General features: G+C 44.2%; 1 protein-coding gene across 4 annotated transcripts in view; it reads right to left on the reverse strand.

The window, feature by feature from the left end:
• The window catches only part of CLDN10 (claudin 10), a 112,436-nt gene that overhangs the window by 18,367 nt on the left and 78,394 nt on the right, over positions 1-15,675 (reverse strand). Inside the window, exon 1 of one of the 4 annotated variants that reach the window (XM_053894431.1) lies at positions 4,170-4,459. The exons of 2 other annotated variants lie outside the window; for them this stretch is intronic. In XM_053894431.1, the coding sequence (XP_053750406.1) occupies positions 4,170-4,389 (220 nt within the window). In that variant the 5' untranslated portion in view covers positions 4,390-4,459. Of the gene's footprint in view, positions 1-4,169; positions 4,460-15,675 lie in introns of those variants that run through there. One more of the 4 variants, XM_053894335.1, reaches the window with a different exon arrangement.

Raw genomic sequence — 15,675 nt, forward strand, 5'->3', positions numbered from 1 at the left:
AACTACGCTAACATGGCTAACTATGCTAACTTACTGCATGCACAATCATTGGTTAGATTTTCTGAAACAGGGAACAAAGAGCAGACACTGGGTTTCCTGGGGATAAACCGCACCCCCTCCACTGCCAGCTCTAAACGGAATCCAGGTGTTGGTAAGCCTGGTTGTGTAAATTAGGGGCCACCAGTCCTTAAAACATCCACAGACTCAGGCCTTAGGTGACTTCCAACAAACTCAGAGTTTATCTTTTGCAAGGCAGACCTCTACAACCTTGCTTTTAACAGTTCCGGAGGGCAAAACTTCTAAGTAACACCAGCAAGTGGAGTGGTAGTAAAAACCTAGTCAAGGAGGCCATTATTTTTGACAGGTTGAATTTACTGACACCTTTAATAGCTAATTAACACATTAAAGTGCTGAGGCATGAACATATTTACTCAGAAGTTCTCTGAAGTATAATTTATAGTTAACTCTCTTGGAAGAAACGGCAAACATTTCCACGAACAAAAATAGATGGCATATACTAAAAACAACCTGGCTGAAAATGATTCTCAGCTGAAGTTCAAGTGGTGCTTTGAAAGGAATATGAGCTGGCGATAAACAGAAATCACTAGCTCGTTCAACCGTGAAAGTTCCAATTAGTAAAATACAGTGACTTTACAATAACGAATTCTGTTGGAGGAAACCTTCAAGGCGTCCCTTAAAAATTAAGCGTTTTCCAAATGATGTGTACCTCATTTTCCATTTCAAACTAGCAAAAATGAAAATATCCACTTGGTGGAGACAATTCCCTAGTAGCACATGTGCCTGTTGCTGGATAGAAGGGAGAGAAAAGAATGGCCTTTTCCTACGCTAGTAGCTTTGTGTACTTTTTGCAAATCCTCTGAAAGAAGGGTGGGATCGGAGGAAGGCACGAACTATGAATCTCAGCTCTGGTTCTTCTATTTACCTGCTGTGTGTCCTTGATTACATTACCTTATCTCTCTGAGGCTCAGTTTTCTCATCTGTAAAACAGGGATAAGACCACTTACTTCACAGGATGAATAATATGAACAGAGTGCCTGGTGATTTGTAAGAATCTCATCAAAGCTTCCCTTCCATCATACTAAGATTAATTCTAAGCAGAACTTGGAGTTGGGATCTTGACATAAAATCAAATCTACACATTTAGCTTTTCTCGGCCTCATTTTCCTTGTAGGGAAAACTGGGGTTGCAATGATACCCCCCTGAGGATGAGGAATCAGAGCTTTGACCTCGTACAGAAAATTCAGAATAATGTCTCCATCATCTGCGCCCAAGAGGCTCCTTCTCCCACCTCAGGCTAGATGAGAGAGAGCCGTGGGCCTTCTCCCTCCTTTCTGCATTCTCTTTTGAACTTAGAGCTTCTTCCTGGCTTAAGGGGAGGATTGGCTTGCTCAGGCCTGTGGTCACCACAGCCTACAGTAATGTAGCCTTCTCCTGCCACTTCAGAGCAGCATCAGGAAGTCCAATGTGCAGTGTGATGTCGGCGGGACCTGCCTCAGAACCAGCACCCAGCAGATGTGGCTGCTCCAGGGACGCAGCAGACAGCTTACAAGCCGAGAGGCCTGCTCTGGAAAGGTCACCTTGTAGGAGGAGAAATCAACTCTCTAGGTGAAAACGTAGCGGTGTGATTAAATCCCTCAATATGTTATTCTGGGAGACACAGAAGAGTAAGATTTATCACTTTCGGATAGGCAATGCCTTCTTAAGCCACAGAAAGCAGAGGCGGCAGGAAGAAACTGATAAATCTGATCACAGTACACATTTCAAAGTTTTGTGTAAGAAAAGACATCGTAAGTTTAAAAGACAAGCAATGGGCCAAGACTGCAACATAAATAAAAAATCAAGGAGGATTGACACCCAGAATTTTAAAAAACAAATCATTTACATCAAGGGGAAAAAACAGACTGGGCATAAGATATGAACAGGCAATGCATGAAAGAGAAAAAAAAGGTCAGTAAATACAGGATAAGATGGTAAAAATCATTGGTAAAAACCAGGGAAACACCAATAAAAATGACAGCATGATAATATGTCACCCACAATACTGGATGAAAAACTCTGTGGTGAGAATGTGGACAAATAGGCATTCTCGCTCATTGGTGGTGGAATGTAATTTGGAGGTATAAACCGAACATTAAAATGAATAATCTGACAGGTACCATTTCTCAGTATCTACTTCACAGAAATATACACGTGCACAGAGAGACAAATATGAAGATTTTCAGTATAGCACTGACAACAGTGAAAAGCTGGAAAGTGTCCATTCCCCAACAGTGAGAAAGCAGCTAAATACAGCAGCCTGTCCAGATGTATGAATACCATGCACTTGTTAGAGTTACTTCTCTATGTACTGACTTGGACAAATACGTTAATTAATTTTAGAACATTGTACAACAAGGGGGAGTATGAAGACATTTGTGTTTTGGGTTTTTTTTAAGTCATTTTCTAGACACACGAGCACCCACGAGAGGCCATTTTGCAACCAGGGTTGTGTATAAATGTCACTCCTTTCTCTTCTCCCTCCTCAACTCCCTCCACAGCCTCATAACCGAGGGCTCTGCCCTCCTTCCTCCTCACAACCCCACCCGCCCCCAAGTCCCCATGCCAACTCCACTCCCACATCAGAGACACAATGTGAAAACTTCTCTATTCTGCACCCAACGCTCTTCATGGAGCATTTACTTCTCACTCCCCTCTCTCCTCCCCCAACTGTCCTACAGAAGGAAGCAGGCATATCTGGTGAGCTAGCCCAGGTAACAATACGGTTACCTTACAGTACAGCAGTTACAGTAAGAGGGCACTTTGGACCGTAACCATCAATCCCAAATTCTCAACGTAAACCACAGAAACAAGAGCCTGCCTGTTCAAAGCATCTACCTGAATGTGTGCTCTACAGAGCACAGGAAACTCAACAGTAATTCTAGGGGATCAACAGTGACCCAGATACTTATTTTACACAAGAGGACGAAGACCTGAGTGTCATCCATTCAAAATCAGGCACATATTCCCGGGATATGGGGGGTTCCATCAAATACCACCACGCTGAGCAACAACAGTTTGCTTTTCGTGGCAAGCACCATCTTAGGGGAATTAATTCTTGTCTTTTATTGAATCAGCTATGCAAATAAAAACCTGCAGTGGAATAATTTTTTTTAAGTTAAAAAAAAAAAAAGAAACACCTCAAATCTAGAGATAATGCAAATGACTATCCTTAACTTTCTGCTGGGCTCTATCTAGTCCTGTGCTATAAAATCCTGGAAGAAACCAGCCTAGAACTTGAGCAATCATTGCACCTGCGTTGACATCTACCGTTCTCTTGAAACTAAAACAAAGCCAGTTTTCTAGAACATCCGCTTGTTGCTCTAATTCAATACAGTATAGAGCCCAACTAGCAAGAACAATGTAGAAAACAACCTACAAAAGAACAGCAGGTGAGTGACCTGGAGAGCTGACGCGGGACGCATGGACACAGAACTTGGCAGTCTCTGGCACAAGATTCCTGCTAGCCAGGATTCTCTACCCACTGCGGCACAGACAAGGGTTATTTATTTTCCTAAAACTTGGAGGAAGCATTAAAGCCCAGGCAGACACGTTTGTTGAAGCGTGGGGTTGTTTTTTCTAGGGGGAGGGGGCTTGGAGTGACACTCCCTGCAACATGTTACTTTTTCTCTTGCCTACTTTTAAAAAGAACTAACAAAACGGTTAATGGGAGCTCAGGACAAGCAGAATTAGCTTTGACAAGTCGATACCATTTTAATCAGGATCCAGCTCTTTCGGGGAGTGCTGGGTGAAGGAGCCAAGCGTCACTCCGTATCCTAACAGTCCCCGAGAGATGGGGGTCCCACAACCGTGTCCTCGACTCTCAGGACTGAAAAGGTGCTTCCCTCAACCCCCCAACGCCTGAGTCGCCCCACCCCACCCCCCAGTCCCAGGGCGCCGGGCTCGGGACAGGCGCCCCGCGGGGACAAAACGCGTCCCAGTACGGCACCGACGGGCAACGGGGGCTCTCCGCGGCTCCCTCAGGCTCTGGGGGGGGGCGGGGGGAAGGCGAGGCTCGGCCACGGAGGGGTCCGGCCCGGGCCAAGAGGGCGCCAGGCTGCCTGGCCGGACAGGAGCGAGGGCAGGGGACGGGGGCCCGAGGGGATGCAGACCGTCCAGCGCCAGCATAGAGGGGAAGTCCTTGCAGTTGGAGACGCCCGTGGAGTCGGTCACGCACGTCTTCCACAGGTTGGCCCAATAGGTGGCGGTGGTGATGACCGTGCCGTCGATGGTGGACACCTTCCAGTAGTCGGTGGGCAGCGTGGAGGACACCAGCACCCAGCCCGAGATGGAAACCATAAAGGCGATGATCTCCGAGGCCGTGCTCGCCATGCTGCCCGCTGCAGCCGCGCTAGCGCTCGCGCTGGCGCTCCCACTGGGCGCCGCGACCCCCCGCGCGTTCGGACCCCGCGGCCCCGCCCCCCGGCCCGCCCGGCCCCGCCCCGCCCCGCCCAGCCCCGCCCGCGGGCCGGCGCTAGGGGGCGCGCACGGGCCCCAGGACGGGTCGCGCCCTTGGGGGCGGAGAGGGCTCGCGGGGCGCCCTTATTGTCGCCGCTCGGGTTCTCTAGGGCCAGCTGACCTGGCGCCCGCGGTCGGGAAAAACTTGGCCTGCGCTCCCCTCGCCCCCCGCTCCCGCGTCTTGGGGCCGGGAACTCGGAGAGCGGCTATCCTGTTAGACAGACTGGCAGCCGGATGTGGACGACCTGTAGCGTCCTACCCCCACCCTTTCCCCTCTCCCCCCCCCTCCCCCCCCCCCCCCCCCCCCCCCCCCCCCGCTCCCCAGCCCTACCTGTGGCAAATAGCTTGGCTTCTAGAGTACCTTGTAAAAGCAGAGCAGAAAAAGCCTTTTGTAAGCCCTGAAAGGACACGGCCTGGTCATGCCACAGCCCTCGCCTTGCTGAACTCTAAAGGTTTTCGTGCTACATTCGTTTGCGTGACTCTGTTCAGCCTGTCACGGAGGGGTGACTGCAGTTCCGGGCTTGAAATCGGCCTTGCCCTAAAATCCTGCAGTTCTTTTTGGCTCCGTGATATGCGGAAAGTCATTGTACACAGGTGTGTGGCACAGGCCTAAATTCAAGACAGCAGCGTGTGGGGGAAGCAGGCTCCATGGGAGCCGTCGTTGCGATTTCGATCTTGAATGTTCCAGCCACATAGCTGGCCTGCCTGTGCTAACGCGCTACACATAGGACATGTATTTAAGACATTTTCCAGGTAAGTCCTTTCCAGCTCCCAGTTTTGGGAGTCTGTTCTATCGACAGATGGTTCTGTCATAGTGGAAACCGCTCTGTGTTGTTTTGGGTTTTTTTAAGGACTTCCACCTTTTGCACGTAATTGAAGAATAAACTCATTCATTCCTTCATTGCTGTCTCAAGAGTTAAACATAAAGATCAGCGTGTATTTTCAGTTTCTGAGGCCATAAACCTGCGCATAAATCGGGAACAAAGACACTGGCTTTACTAGAGGGCTATTATTTGTCCATTTAAAGTTTGTCCATTTTTTTTTAATTTGCCCATTTAAAGTTCTTGCAGTGACTCTCGGGAGTCACATCTTGCCAAAGTAAAGTCTAAAACCTATGAATCAGTCCTCTATAATAAAGCTAGTTGTTAACCCTGTTTCACACTTTCATTCATTGTGAAGAATTTCTCAATTCTTCTCTGTCACTTTTTTTAATATATGCATATTTTTTCTTTTTAAACATTTTAATTCCAGTATAATTAGCATATGGGGTTATATATGTTAATATGTTAATGTGTTCTATATCTCAGGTGCAGAATATAGTGATTCAACTATTCTATACATTCCTCAGTGCTTATCACGATAAGCGTACCCTTGTCACTTTTGGCTTTAACCAAACCAAACAGAATGAAACTAGAAGTGATTAGATGTCTGTGGAGAAAAGAGGAGGTTGGACTATAGAATCATCAAAACTTATATTTGGAAGAACCATTGGAGACCATTAGGGCACCGCTCCACACTCAGCCCAATTATTCTGTTCCTTTTAGTTGTTGTTTTGAAGTTTAGTCATTTTTGAGAGGGAGACAAAGTGTGAGTGGGGGAGGGGCAGAGAGCGTGGGAGACACAGAACCTGAAGCAGGCTCCAGGCTCCAAGCTGTCAGCACAGAGCCCTATGCGGGGCTCGAACTGACGAACTGTGAGATTGTGAGCTGAGCCGAAGTTGGACGCTTAACTGACTGAGCCACCCGGGTTCCCCCCAGTTATTCTACTTCTTGAGATGATATTTAGTTCATGCTCCAACCTTCAGGTCATGGGGTCCAGTGCATATGTTCTGGTTTTGTTTTGTATAGTATTGACAACCTTGTAGAAAGTCTTTCTTCACAATGAATTCCAATCTGTCTCTTTTTCTCCCACCTACCTGCCATAGTCAACACAGGGTGAGTCCTATCCTTGAGCCATGCAGCAGCTTCAGGAGGTGTGTTTGTGTGTGCGTGGTCATCTTGTGGCTTGTGTGAATGAGAATGCGGGTGAAGGTGGTTTGCACATGGGTAGGATGCAGACATGGTTCCACTTCTCTACTGATCTTGGTCCCAACTTGTCCTGGCGTATCAAGCTAAAAAACAGTTTGGGAAGCACCTAGCTAGCCTCATCCTTCTCATTTTTTCTCCCATTCAAATCGATCACCCTTGACTGTTGACTACAAACTGTCCTCTATTCTTCTACGTGATTTGCCTCTTTAAAGTGCTTTTATTATCTGGTTTCTTGTCCTCCAGCATATTTCCACCATTATTTCTATGTCATATCCCTTTCTGAATGATCTGCCTATTTCTCACCCAGTTTACTCTTCAGAAAACACAAAAAGTCATGAACCAGGAGTTTCCAAAAATTCAAAATTGCACAAATTTTGGTTTTGTACTTTGTTTCTGGCCTTGTCTCAGAGTCTCTTTGTGTCTTCCTCATGGTAGGTACTCACTAAAATTACTGATTCCTTCTCCTTTTTTTTTTTTAAGGCAAAACCTGAGCCACTTTGACACACCAAAAAGAATGGCATTGTGACTCTGAAGACTCAAGCAGTTCCTAATTTATCAACAGGTTGGTTATAAATTTCGTTGTTTAGAACCCAAAGCTCCTTGTTTGTTTTAAAGAAAGAACTATGAAGAATGGCTTGGTGTTTTAGACCAGACCCCAAAAGTTTATTTAACAGATCATGTAGCTTTACTTATTGTCCTTAAAAAATCTATAAACCCAGACCACCACTGCAACATCGTTTCCAGAGAAAATAAATTCAGAATTCCAACTTGGAACTCCAAGAAAGGCTTTCTCTCTCTCTGCTGCACCACCAGACCATTTAAGCCAGACTCTCTGGGGGTAGCTCTGGTAGTGATTTTTACAAAGCTTCCAATGCATAGCCAGGCTGGGAACCACAGCTCTGACTGGTCAAGATGCATATATATGCATATAAACTGTTAATTTAGTAAAACAGATGGTGTGCATTACCAAGAGAATATTAATCTCTTGGTTGAAAACTTTGAAAAAAGAAATATTCTTTTACTGTAGAGACTGTAGCACACAATTTCAACTTCAAAGGAGTTGAAAATACTGTAAGCAATCTATAAATTAAGATCTGGATGGCAGCACTATTAGCTCCTTTGCAAGCTGAAACAGACTGGGGTCGTCACGCCTGTGAACTTGATTAATTTCCTCTACTTTTATCCTTTGTCAGTTCTGTGAGGTTGGACAGCCCTAAACTCTTTTCTTTTTCTTCCCTGGCACATACTGCATAATTGCTATAGAGAGTTATATTTTAGAGCCCACAAGCACTGACCAAAAGATGAAAATGTTAACTTCTCTATAATACCTAAAGAATATTATGTAATGAATCAAGCATTTATTTTAAAATGTCTTATATCTTAAGCATTTCAAAACCGGTTTATTCCGAAGAAACCCAAGTGTAGCACACACAACATAACCCAGCATAAGAATGTCCAGAAAATGAAAACAGACTGAATAGGGATTTTTTTGAAGTAATACGTAAGTGGCCTGTTTCACTTTAAGATTATAGAATCCCAAATAACCTTTGCAGTTAATCTGCAAACCCATTTACAGAGTACCTTTCCACTGATAATCGCTTCCTTATTTTCTTTAGGATTCAGTGAACTGAAAATTTTATTTAATTATTTGTAACAATCTATCCTTAATTTGAATATAAAGTGACTACATCCCTCTAAATTATTCAGATTAACATCTTAATTAACAATAATTTGGTCTTTACAAAAAAACCTAGATTCTTTCCAATATGAAAACTAATAATTTATCCATAAATTAATAAATTTGACGTGAAGACATTTAATGTCCTGAAATATATTCTGAGCCTTTCCACTTTTGAGACCTAAACCACTGAGATTAACACTGGAAGTTATTTCTTTGGCATTATTATGGTTATTAAGGGAAAATAGAGGATCCCCCACCCCAGGGTTGTTCAATAGGAGTGAAACCAGTTTAGCCGACTAAACAGGAGATTTGCAGAAATTCTTTACTTGAGATTCAACTCACCTGCCAAACAACACAGGTGTGCCTTTTAACAACTCAAGGATTTTCTAGGCATCAAATTTGGTTTCAGTATACATTAGCTCCTTCCTAGATTCCAATGAGGCGGGTGCTGCTAATCAGGTGGGAAGAAACTGAAGTCCTGATAAATATGGTATTAACTAAAAAAACAACTGCCCAGGAGCCAAATATTGTTACACCGTGTTAGAGAAGACATTAATGCCGATACTAAGATAGTAAAATAGCATGTCTGTGTTCTATTTCCTTCCGTTTTCCCTAAGACTCTCTGTTTATCTTAATGCTCTACACTAATTCTATGATACTTGTAATCTCCTTAGCATGAAAGCTACAGAGTGATAAGAATACTATGGGGATGAACACTCATGCTTATCACTGCATCACTAATTGTGTGTGTGTGTGTGTGTGTGTGTGTGTGATTTTTCTGCAAATTATAAGGGTGTTTTGTTTTGGCATTTGGTATCCTTTGAGGCTGCACTGTATCAGAATGTTTCAGTGGGCCTATTACAAGTGGGTGGCATGTATCTTATGAATTTGTTTTTCCTGCATTCATTTAAAATGCACTCATTCCCAATTCTTTTTATTTTTTTAATGTTTCTTTATTTTTGAGAGGGGGGGGACAGAGAGGGAGACACAGAATCTGAAGCAGGCTCCAGGCTCTGAGCTGTCAGCACAGAGCCCCACATGGGGCTTGAACCCACAAACCGTGATATCATGACCTGAGCTGAAGTTGGACGCTTAACCAACTGAGCCACCCAAATGCCCCAACGTGTTCCCAATTCTAAGGTATCTTAGGGCCATCTAGATTCCACTTGAAACCCCAGAGGGATAAGGTTTGGCCCCCAGCAGCTCATGGCTGTCTTGGTGAATACTTCAGCCTGGAACTGCTCTCACTCTGGGATGCTGGAACCTTCCAGTGCTTGCAGATGTATTGGTTGTATTTTGCTGGTCAATAACCATCTTATGAGTACTATTAAAACCTACCCACTGAGACTAGGCAGCAAGTACATCAGTATGTTTTGGTTAAGTTGGGGTTTTTTGTCTGAGGTGGAGCTTCCTCGTTTGTAACATGAAGGAGTTATTCTGGATGGCATCCAAAACCACTTTCAATTCAAAGTCTCTGAGTCGGATTCCTCATGAACTTGACCAGTGACACACCAAATCGGCAAGGAGAGAAGAGAGGCAAGAGTTTTCCTTTGCTGTCCTCCTTGCTGCCTTTCTTTTACTTTTAAGTTTTTGTTTGTTTGTTTGTTTGTTTGTTTTTTGAGAGAGAGACAGACAGAGGGAACACAAGTGAGGGAGGGGCAGAGAGAAGGACAGAATCCCAAGCATGCTTTGCACCATTAGCACAGAGCCCTATGTGTGGCCCGAACCCAGGAATTCCGAGATCATGACCTGAAGCGAAGATCAAGAGTTGAACACTTAACCCACTGAGTCACTCAGGCGCACCCCCCCCCGCTTTCTTTTCTACCCCCATTTTCTGCCATTGCTCTCCCTCCTTCGCTATATTGAAAGGGCTGTTATATGTATGGGCATGGGGGTGGGGGGATGCATGAAGATAACGTTCTAAAATCTCTGTGTAATTTTATTTTCAACTCTTATTTTTGTTTATTAGAAACATGTGATAAAGCAGAGTAGTTCAATTTGCTTATGAAGCAGGGTGATGTAGGAGACAGAGGGCAGACGAGGAAATAGGCAAGAGAAACAAAGTGCTCAGTAGAGTGCCCACAAAGAAGAGAGAAACCAGGAAGCAAGAGCAGGATTAGTCCGAGGGAAAGAACTGGGATGGGGGAATGTCCAAAGAGAAGTGCGGCAAAAGTGAGAAATATAACTAGAGAGCAGTTGAAGGTAAGAGGGGGTGGACAGCTACATGACAGAATAAGGGAAACAGACTTGGGCGGGGGGGGGGGGGCTGAGCGACCATTAAACATCGGCCAAGAAGAGCAAGATAGAGGTGAAAAGGAGATGGCAGGGTATGAGGGAGAGTGGAGAATTGTGTCCACAGCCCTCACCTTCCCGCATGAGTGTAAGGGCAGGAAGCAGAACATTCCAGTGACTGCTACACACAAAGAGACTTTCCCCTCTCCCTGGTTCTCAGAATAGAGCTGGGTGAGAATTTATTCCAAAGTACTCAGGAGCACCATGTCTGCCATTTGGCTCACGTCATTGGAAACATTACTGGAAGTTTACAATGAATTCGTTAAGAGTCCAAGAGGCAAATTCTGACAGAAACACACCCATAAGCAAATGATTACTGATGATTTCTTTCAAAAGGTAGACCTTCTCCTGTTTGTATCTACTAAAACTTACATGAGTACCTTTCAGGGACCAGTTAGCAGTCAAAGTACTTCACCCATTTAAGAACAACCCGAAGGAGTGGGTACTGTCTTCGTTCTATTGTAGAGATTGAGGAAACCAAACCACAGAGAGGTGAAGTAACTTGCCCTAGGACATGGTGGAAGTCGGGTTTCAACTTAGCCCGCAGAGTCCCGGAGTCATGCTCCTTTGTACTATGTTGCCTTCTACCAACACAGTCTGCGTAGTTATGTAGTCAGTCAATAACCACTGGGTATACGACCAAACGTAGACACAAAATGAATTAAAACAATTCTAGATAATTTGTATTTATCTTCATTTTTCAGGATAATGGCTTTAATAATCAGAAGTATTTAAACAGGATACCTAATTTCCTTATTTAATTTCATTGTGTGATTAAGTCTTGTAACGGATGAACTGAAGTTCATGAACATGCTGTTTAACAATGTCCCAGGCAATGATTCATTGTTATCACAGCTGGTGTCTGGAATACTTCTCTTAAAAGGTGTGTGTGTGTGTGTGTGTGTGTGTGTAGATGTATAAATATATGTGCATATGTATGTGTATACACACATTATAAAAAGTTCATTAGAGTGCTGTTAATTCTGTCTTCTCCATGCTTTGAGTCCTGTGCTATCCTCAGCCAGTTAGCATTTGATGAGTACCCACCCTCCTCCCTTACTATCCTGAACTGGTGTTTGCTGGTGTGTGGTATTACCTCGCTATGGACTGTCTTTTCTTTATTTTGTTTTCTGATGAAGTCTTGACCCATATTAGCTAACAAAGGGTGTGCTACGGTAAAACAAAGGAGAAGTGTCCCATTCAGATATAAAATGCAAGCTTTTTCTTTTTCTTTTTCATTAGGTACTGTTGGGTTGTTTTTGGAAGAGCTGTATCCCATGACATGACCATAGCAGGGTGGAATGGTTCTTGTTCTTTCAAGTCCTAACAATACTTGTTTTATCTGACTATATAATTATTATATTACTTTAAAACCCAAGGTTATCCATCTCCAGAGTTCATGTTCTTATTTTATTTAATATCCCAGTCATTCAAATTCTGAGGGCATTCAAAGATGCGTTTTGTTTTGTTTTTTTAAACTTTTTTTTAATGTTTACTTATTTTTGAGAGGGAGAGAGAGAGAGAGAGAGTATGAGTGGGGAGGGGCAAAGAGAGAGGGAGACACAGAATCTGAAACAGGCTCCAGGCTCTGAGCTGTCAGCACAGAGCCCGACACGGGGCTCAAACCCACAGACCACGAGATCATGACCTGAGCCGAAGCCAGACACTTAACTGACTGAGCCACCCAGGTGCCCCAAAGATACGTTTTTAGAGATGAAAAATACAAATACTAAAAAGTTCCAGGGGTGCCTGGCGGGCTCAGTCAGAAAAGCGTGCAACTCTTGATCTTAGGGTCCTAGGTTCAAGCCCCACGTTGAGTTTAGAGATTACTTAAATAAATAAAACTTAAAAAAAAAAGTTCTAGACATTACTACATCCACAGTTAAAAGACAGGTCATTATTTGAATATTTTGAGGTCCATTACTATTTATGTTCCCCACTGACCTCCTCTTATCTGGTTATGAGAGAAAAATAGGGGTGTAGGAAGAGAGATCTTAGAGAGGCAAGTGTGTGTGTGTGTCAAAGAAATAAGGAGACAGAAGTTAAAGGGAAACAAGAGTGACATGTAATAACAAAGGAAGATGTTTTCTCTTTAAAATTTTTTTAATGTTTATTAATTTTTGAGAGAGCGAGAGAGAGCAAGAGCGGGGGAGGGGCAGAAAGAGAGGGAGACACAGAATCTGAAGCAGGCTGCAGGCTGTGAGCTGTCAGCACAGAGCCTGATACGGGGCTCAAACCCACAGACTGTGAGATCATGACCTGAGCCGAAGTTGGACACTTAACCGACTGAGTCACCAGGGTGCCCCAAGATGTTTTCTCTTTAAAACATTGATTGGGAATGAAAGTGATAAAGGTAGGAGATGATGAAGAGAATGTTCAGTATGAGCTTATATATATGTAGGGCTTGAGGAGAGAGGCAGGACCACTGACCAACTTCTGCTTCACTGTGTTGCTTTAGCCCTCTTTTACTCTCAAATATTGATGATATAGATATAGATATAGATATAGATATAGATATAGATATAGATATATAGCATTGGAAATTTAACGTATCTGAAGAACGATAGTTCATGTTTGGGAGATGAGGAAAAGGTAGAACACAATGACTGAATTAAGCATTAGTGTCATGTTAGCACAACCCATTTCTTCTTTATTTTTTTCCTTCAGAACTGATGGTCCAAGTGTTAGAAAACAAATTTGTAATCAGAATCTCCTCTACGCCGAATATTATGTTTTATTTGCTAGGTGTGCCCAAAATGCACGTTTTCTTGGCCATTAATCTTTGTGTTCCATTTTCTCTACTCCACCCTTGAAGGCATCCCCACTGGCCACAGAGCTTGTTGGAGGCGCCTTGAGGAAGTGATTGAGAAAACAGAGGTGGTCAGAAATTGCTGAACATCACTGAAACCTGGGAGGAATGACCAATTATTTTGGGAATAGTGGCCTGAAAAAGCTACAGTGAGATGGTCATTTTGACATATGGGGGAGTCAAAGGATTGGAGAAGCCAGTGTAAGTTAGGACTCATTGCCATGAGATGTTCACACAGCCCATATGGTTCACTCACTTTTTGCTTTCATTTTGAGAACAGCATTATTCATTCACTGAAGCAATTCAAAATAGACTCATTGGGTGCCTATTATGCTCCAGGCATCCTCCCCCACATTGTAGATATGGTGAACAAAATGAACTAAATCTCCACCCAAACAGAGCTTAAATTCTACTGGAAGAGGCAAGAATAAGGAAAGAGAAATGTTTAGTATATTGGATGTCATATGCTAGGGAGAAAAAATTTAAACCACTGGGGAGTTGGGGGTGTTATACCAAGTGTGGGGGTAGGGAAGGGGGAGGTGGGTTTTAAAATTTTAGTTAGGTGGCCAGAGGAGCCCTCCCTGAGAAGATGACTTCTGGGTAGGGACCTGAAGGAAATGAGGGAGTTAGCCATGTGGCCAGTTTTCTGCAGGCCATTCCCAGAGCAGGGAGCACATCCGCCTTGTCTGGGCAACATTGGAGAGGCCAGTGTGGCTGCAGCAGAGAAAGTGAAGGGGAACGTAGTGGGAGATGGGGACGGAGAGAGGGAATGGGGTCTGTGTGTGTGACCCTGTATGTCCATGTGTGCACCCGAGTGTCTGTGTGTTTCTGAGTGTCTCTATGTGTACTTAATCTGTTTGTGTGTTCTTGCGTCTCTGTGGGTCTGTGTGTGTGCCCATGCATCTTTGTGTGTGTCTTTGTGAGTGTGTACATGTGGGGGGCTGTATATAAGTCTCAGCAGCTTGTGGAGGGCTCCGTAAGTCCCAACAACAACTTTGGCTTTTATTCTGACTGCAATGGGGAGACACTGGCATGTTCTGTGAGAAGAAGAGGTATCCAGGTTAGGTAGGATCACTCAGAATAGGAAGGTCAGTGTAGGAAACAGGATGCCAGTTGGGAGGCAAGTGCAACAATCCAGCTGAATGATGGCAGTGGCTTTAATGAGGCTGGTACAAGAGCAGTGGTGAGAGATGGTCAGATTTTGCATTTTTGGTTCTCTTTTGAAGGTAGAGCTGACAAGATTCACAAATGACTGGCTGTGAAGTATGAGTAAAAGAGAAGAGCAGAGGAAGACATCAGGGTTTTGGCCTCAGCCAAAGGGGGGAGTTGTTTCCTAAATTGAGGAAAGCTCTAGAAAACAGGTTCAGGGGTGAAAAGGAGAATTCAGTTTCTTTTTGTTGTTTGTTTGTTTGTTTGTTTGTTTGTTTGTTTTGAGAGATAGAACAAGAACAAGTGGGAGAGAGGCAGACAGAGAGGGAGAGAGAGGATCCCAAGGCAGGCTCTGCACCATCAGCGCAGAGCCCTATTCCGGGCTTAAACTCATGAACTGTGAGATCATGACCACAGCAGAAAGCAAGAGTCAGATGCTTAACCAACTGAGCCACGCAGTCGCCCCAAGAGTCCGGTTTCACACATCTTGAGTTAGGCTTCCCAGTAGACATCCAGAAGGAGGAGCCACGCAGGCAATTGTATCTACAAGTCCAGAGTTGAGGGCAGAGCTTCAGGCTTAAAAAGTACACTTTGGAGTCATCTGTGGTTAGGTGGCATTTAAGCCGTGAGACTAGCCAGTCTCTCAGACTGAAAGTAGATGGGAAAGAGATATTCTAGGAGTTGTGGATGAAACAACAAAAGAGATTGGGAAGGCACAGCCATCTAACTCAGAGAAAAACCGGGGCAGAGAGTCTGGAAGCCACGTGAAGAAATTTTTTTAAGGAGGAAGAGGTAGAGTGATTGATGGTGTCACATGTGGCTGAGGGGACAAGCTGAAGGAAGACGAAGAATGAAGTCCATGGTGGTCCTTGACGGGAGCGGTTCTATGGAGAGGGTGGGGCACACACCAGATGGGAGTGGGGTCAGTGGAGAATGGGAGGTAAAACTGGGGGTAGGAAGTATGAACAGCTCCTTAAAGAGAGGAGAGAAATGGTGTGGGGACTGGAAGGAAAGTGAATCATGAAAGGTGTTTTGTTTTTTTATTTAACTTTTTATTTTTTAAGATGAGAGAAATAATCACCTCCTGCTGTGTTCCTTTGTGTAAGTTCAGGAAAGGTGCCCTTTCCTCTGTACGGCAGCTTGGAGAGCAGACTATGGGCACAGGGTCTCAGGCCATATGCAGCCCCGCCTCACAACTGCTG

Source organism: Panthera pardus, unplaced genomic scaffold (assembly GCF_024362965.1).
Source record: "Panthera pardus isolate Hobbes unplaced genomic scaffold, ASM2436296v1 HiC_scaffold_1, whole genome shotgun sequence".
Lineage (NCBI taxonomy): Eukaryota > Metazoa > Chordata > Mammalia > Carnivora > Felidae > Panthera > Panthera pardus.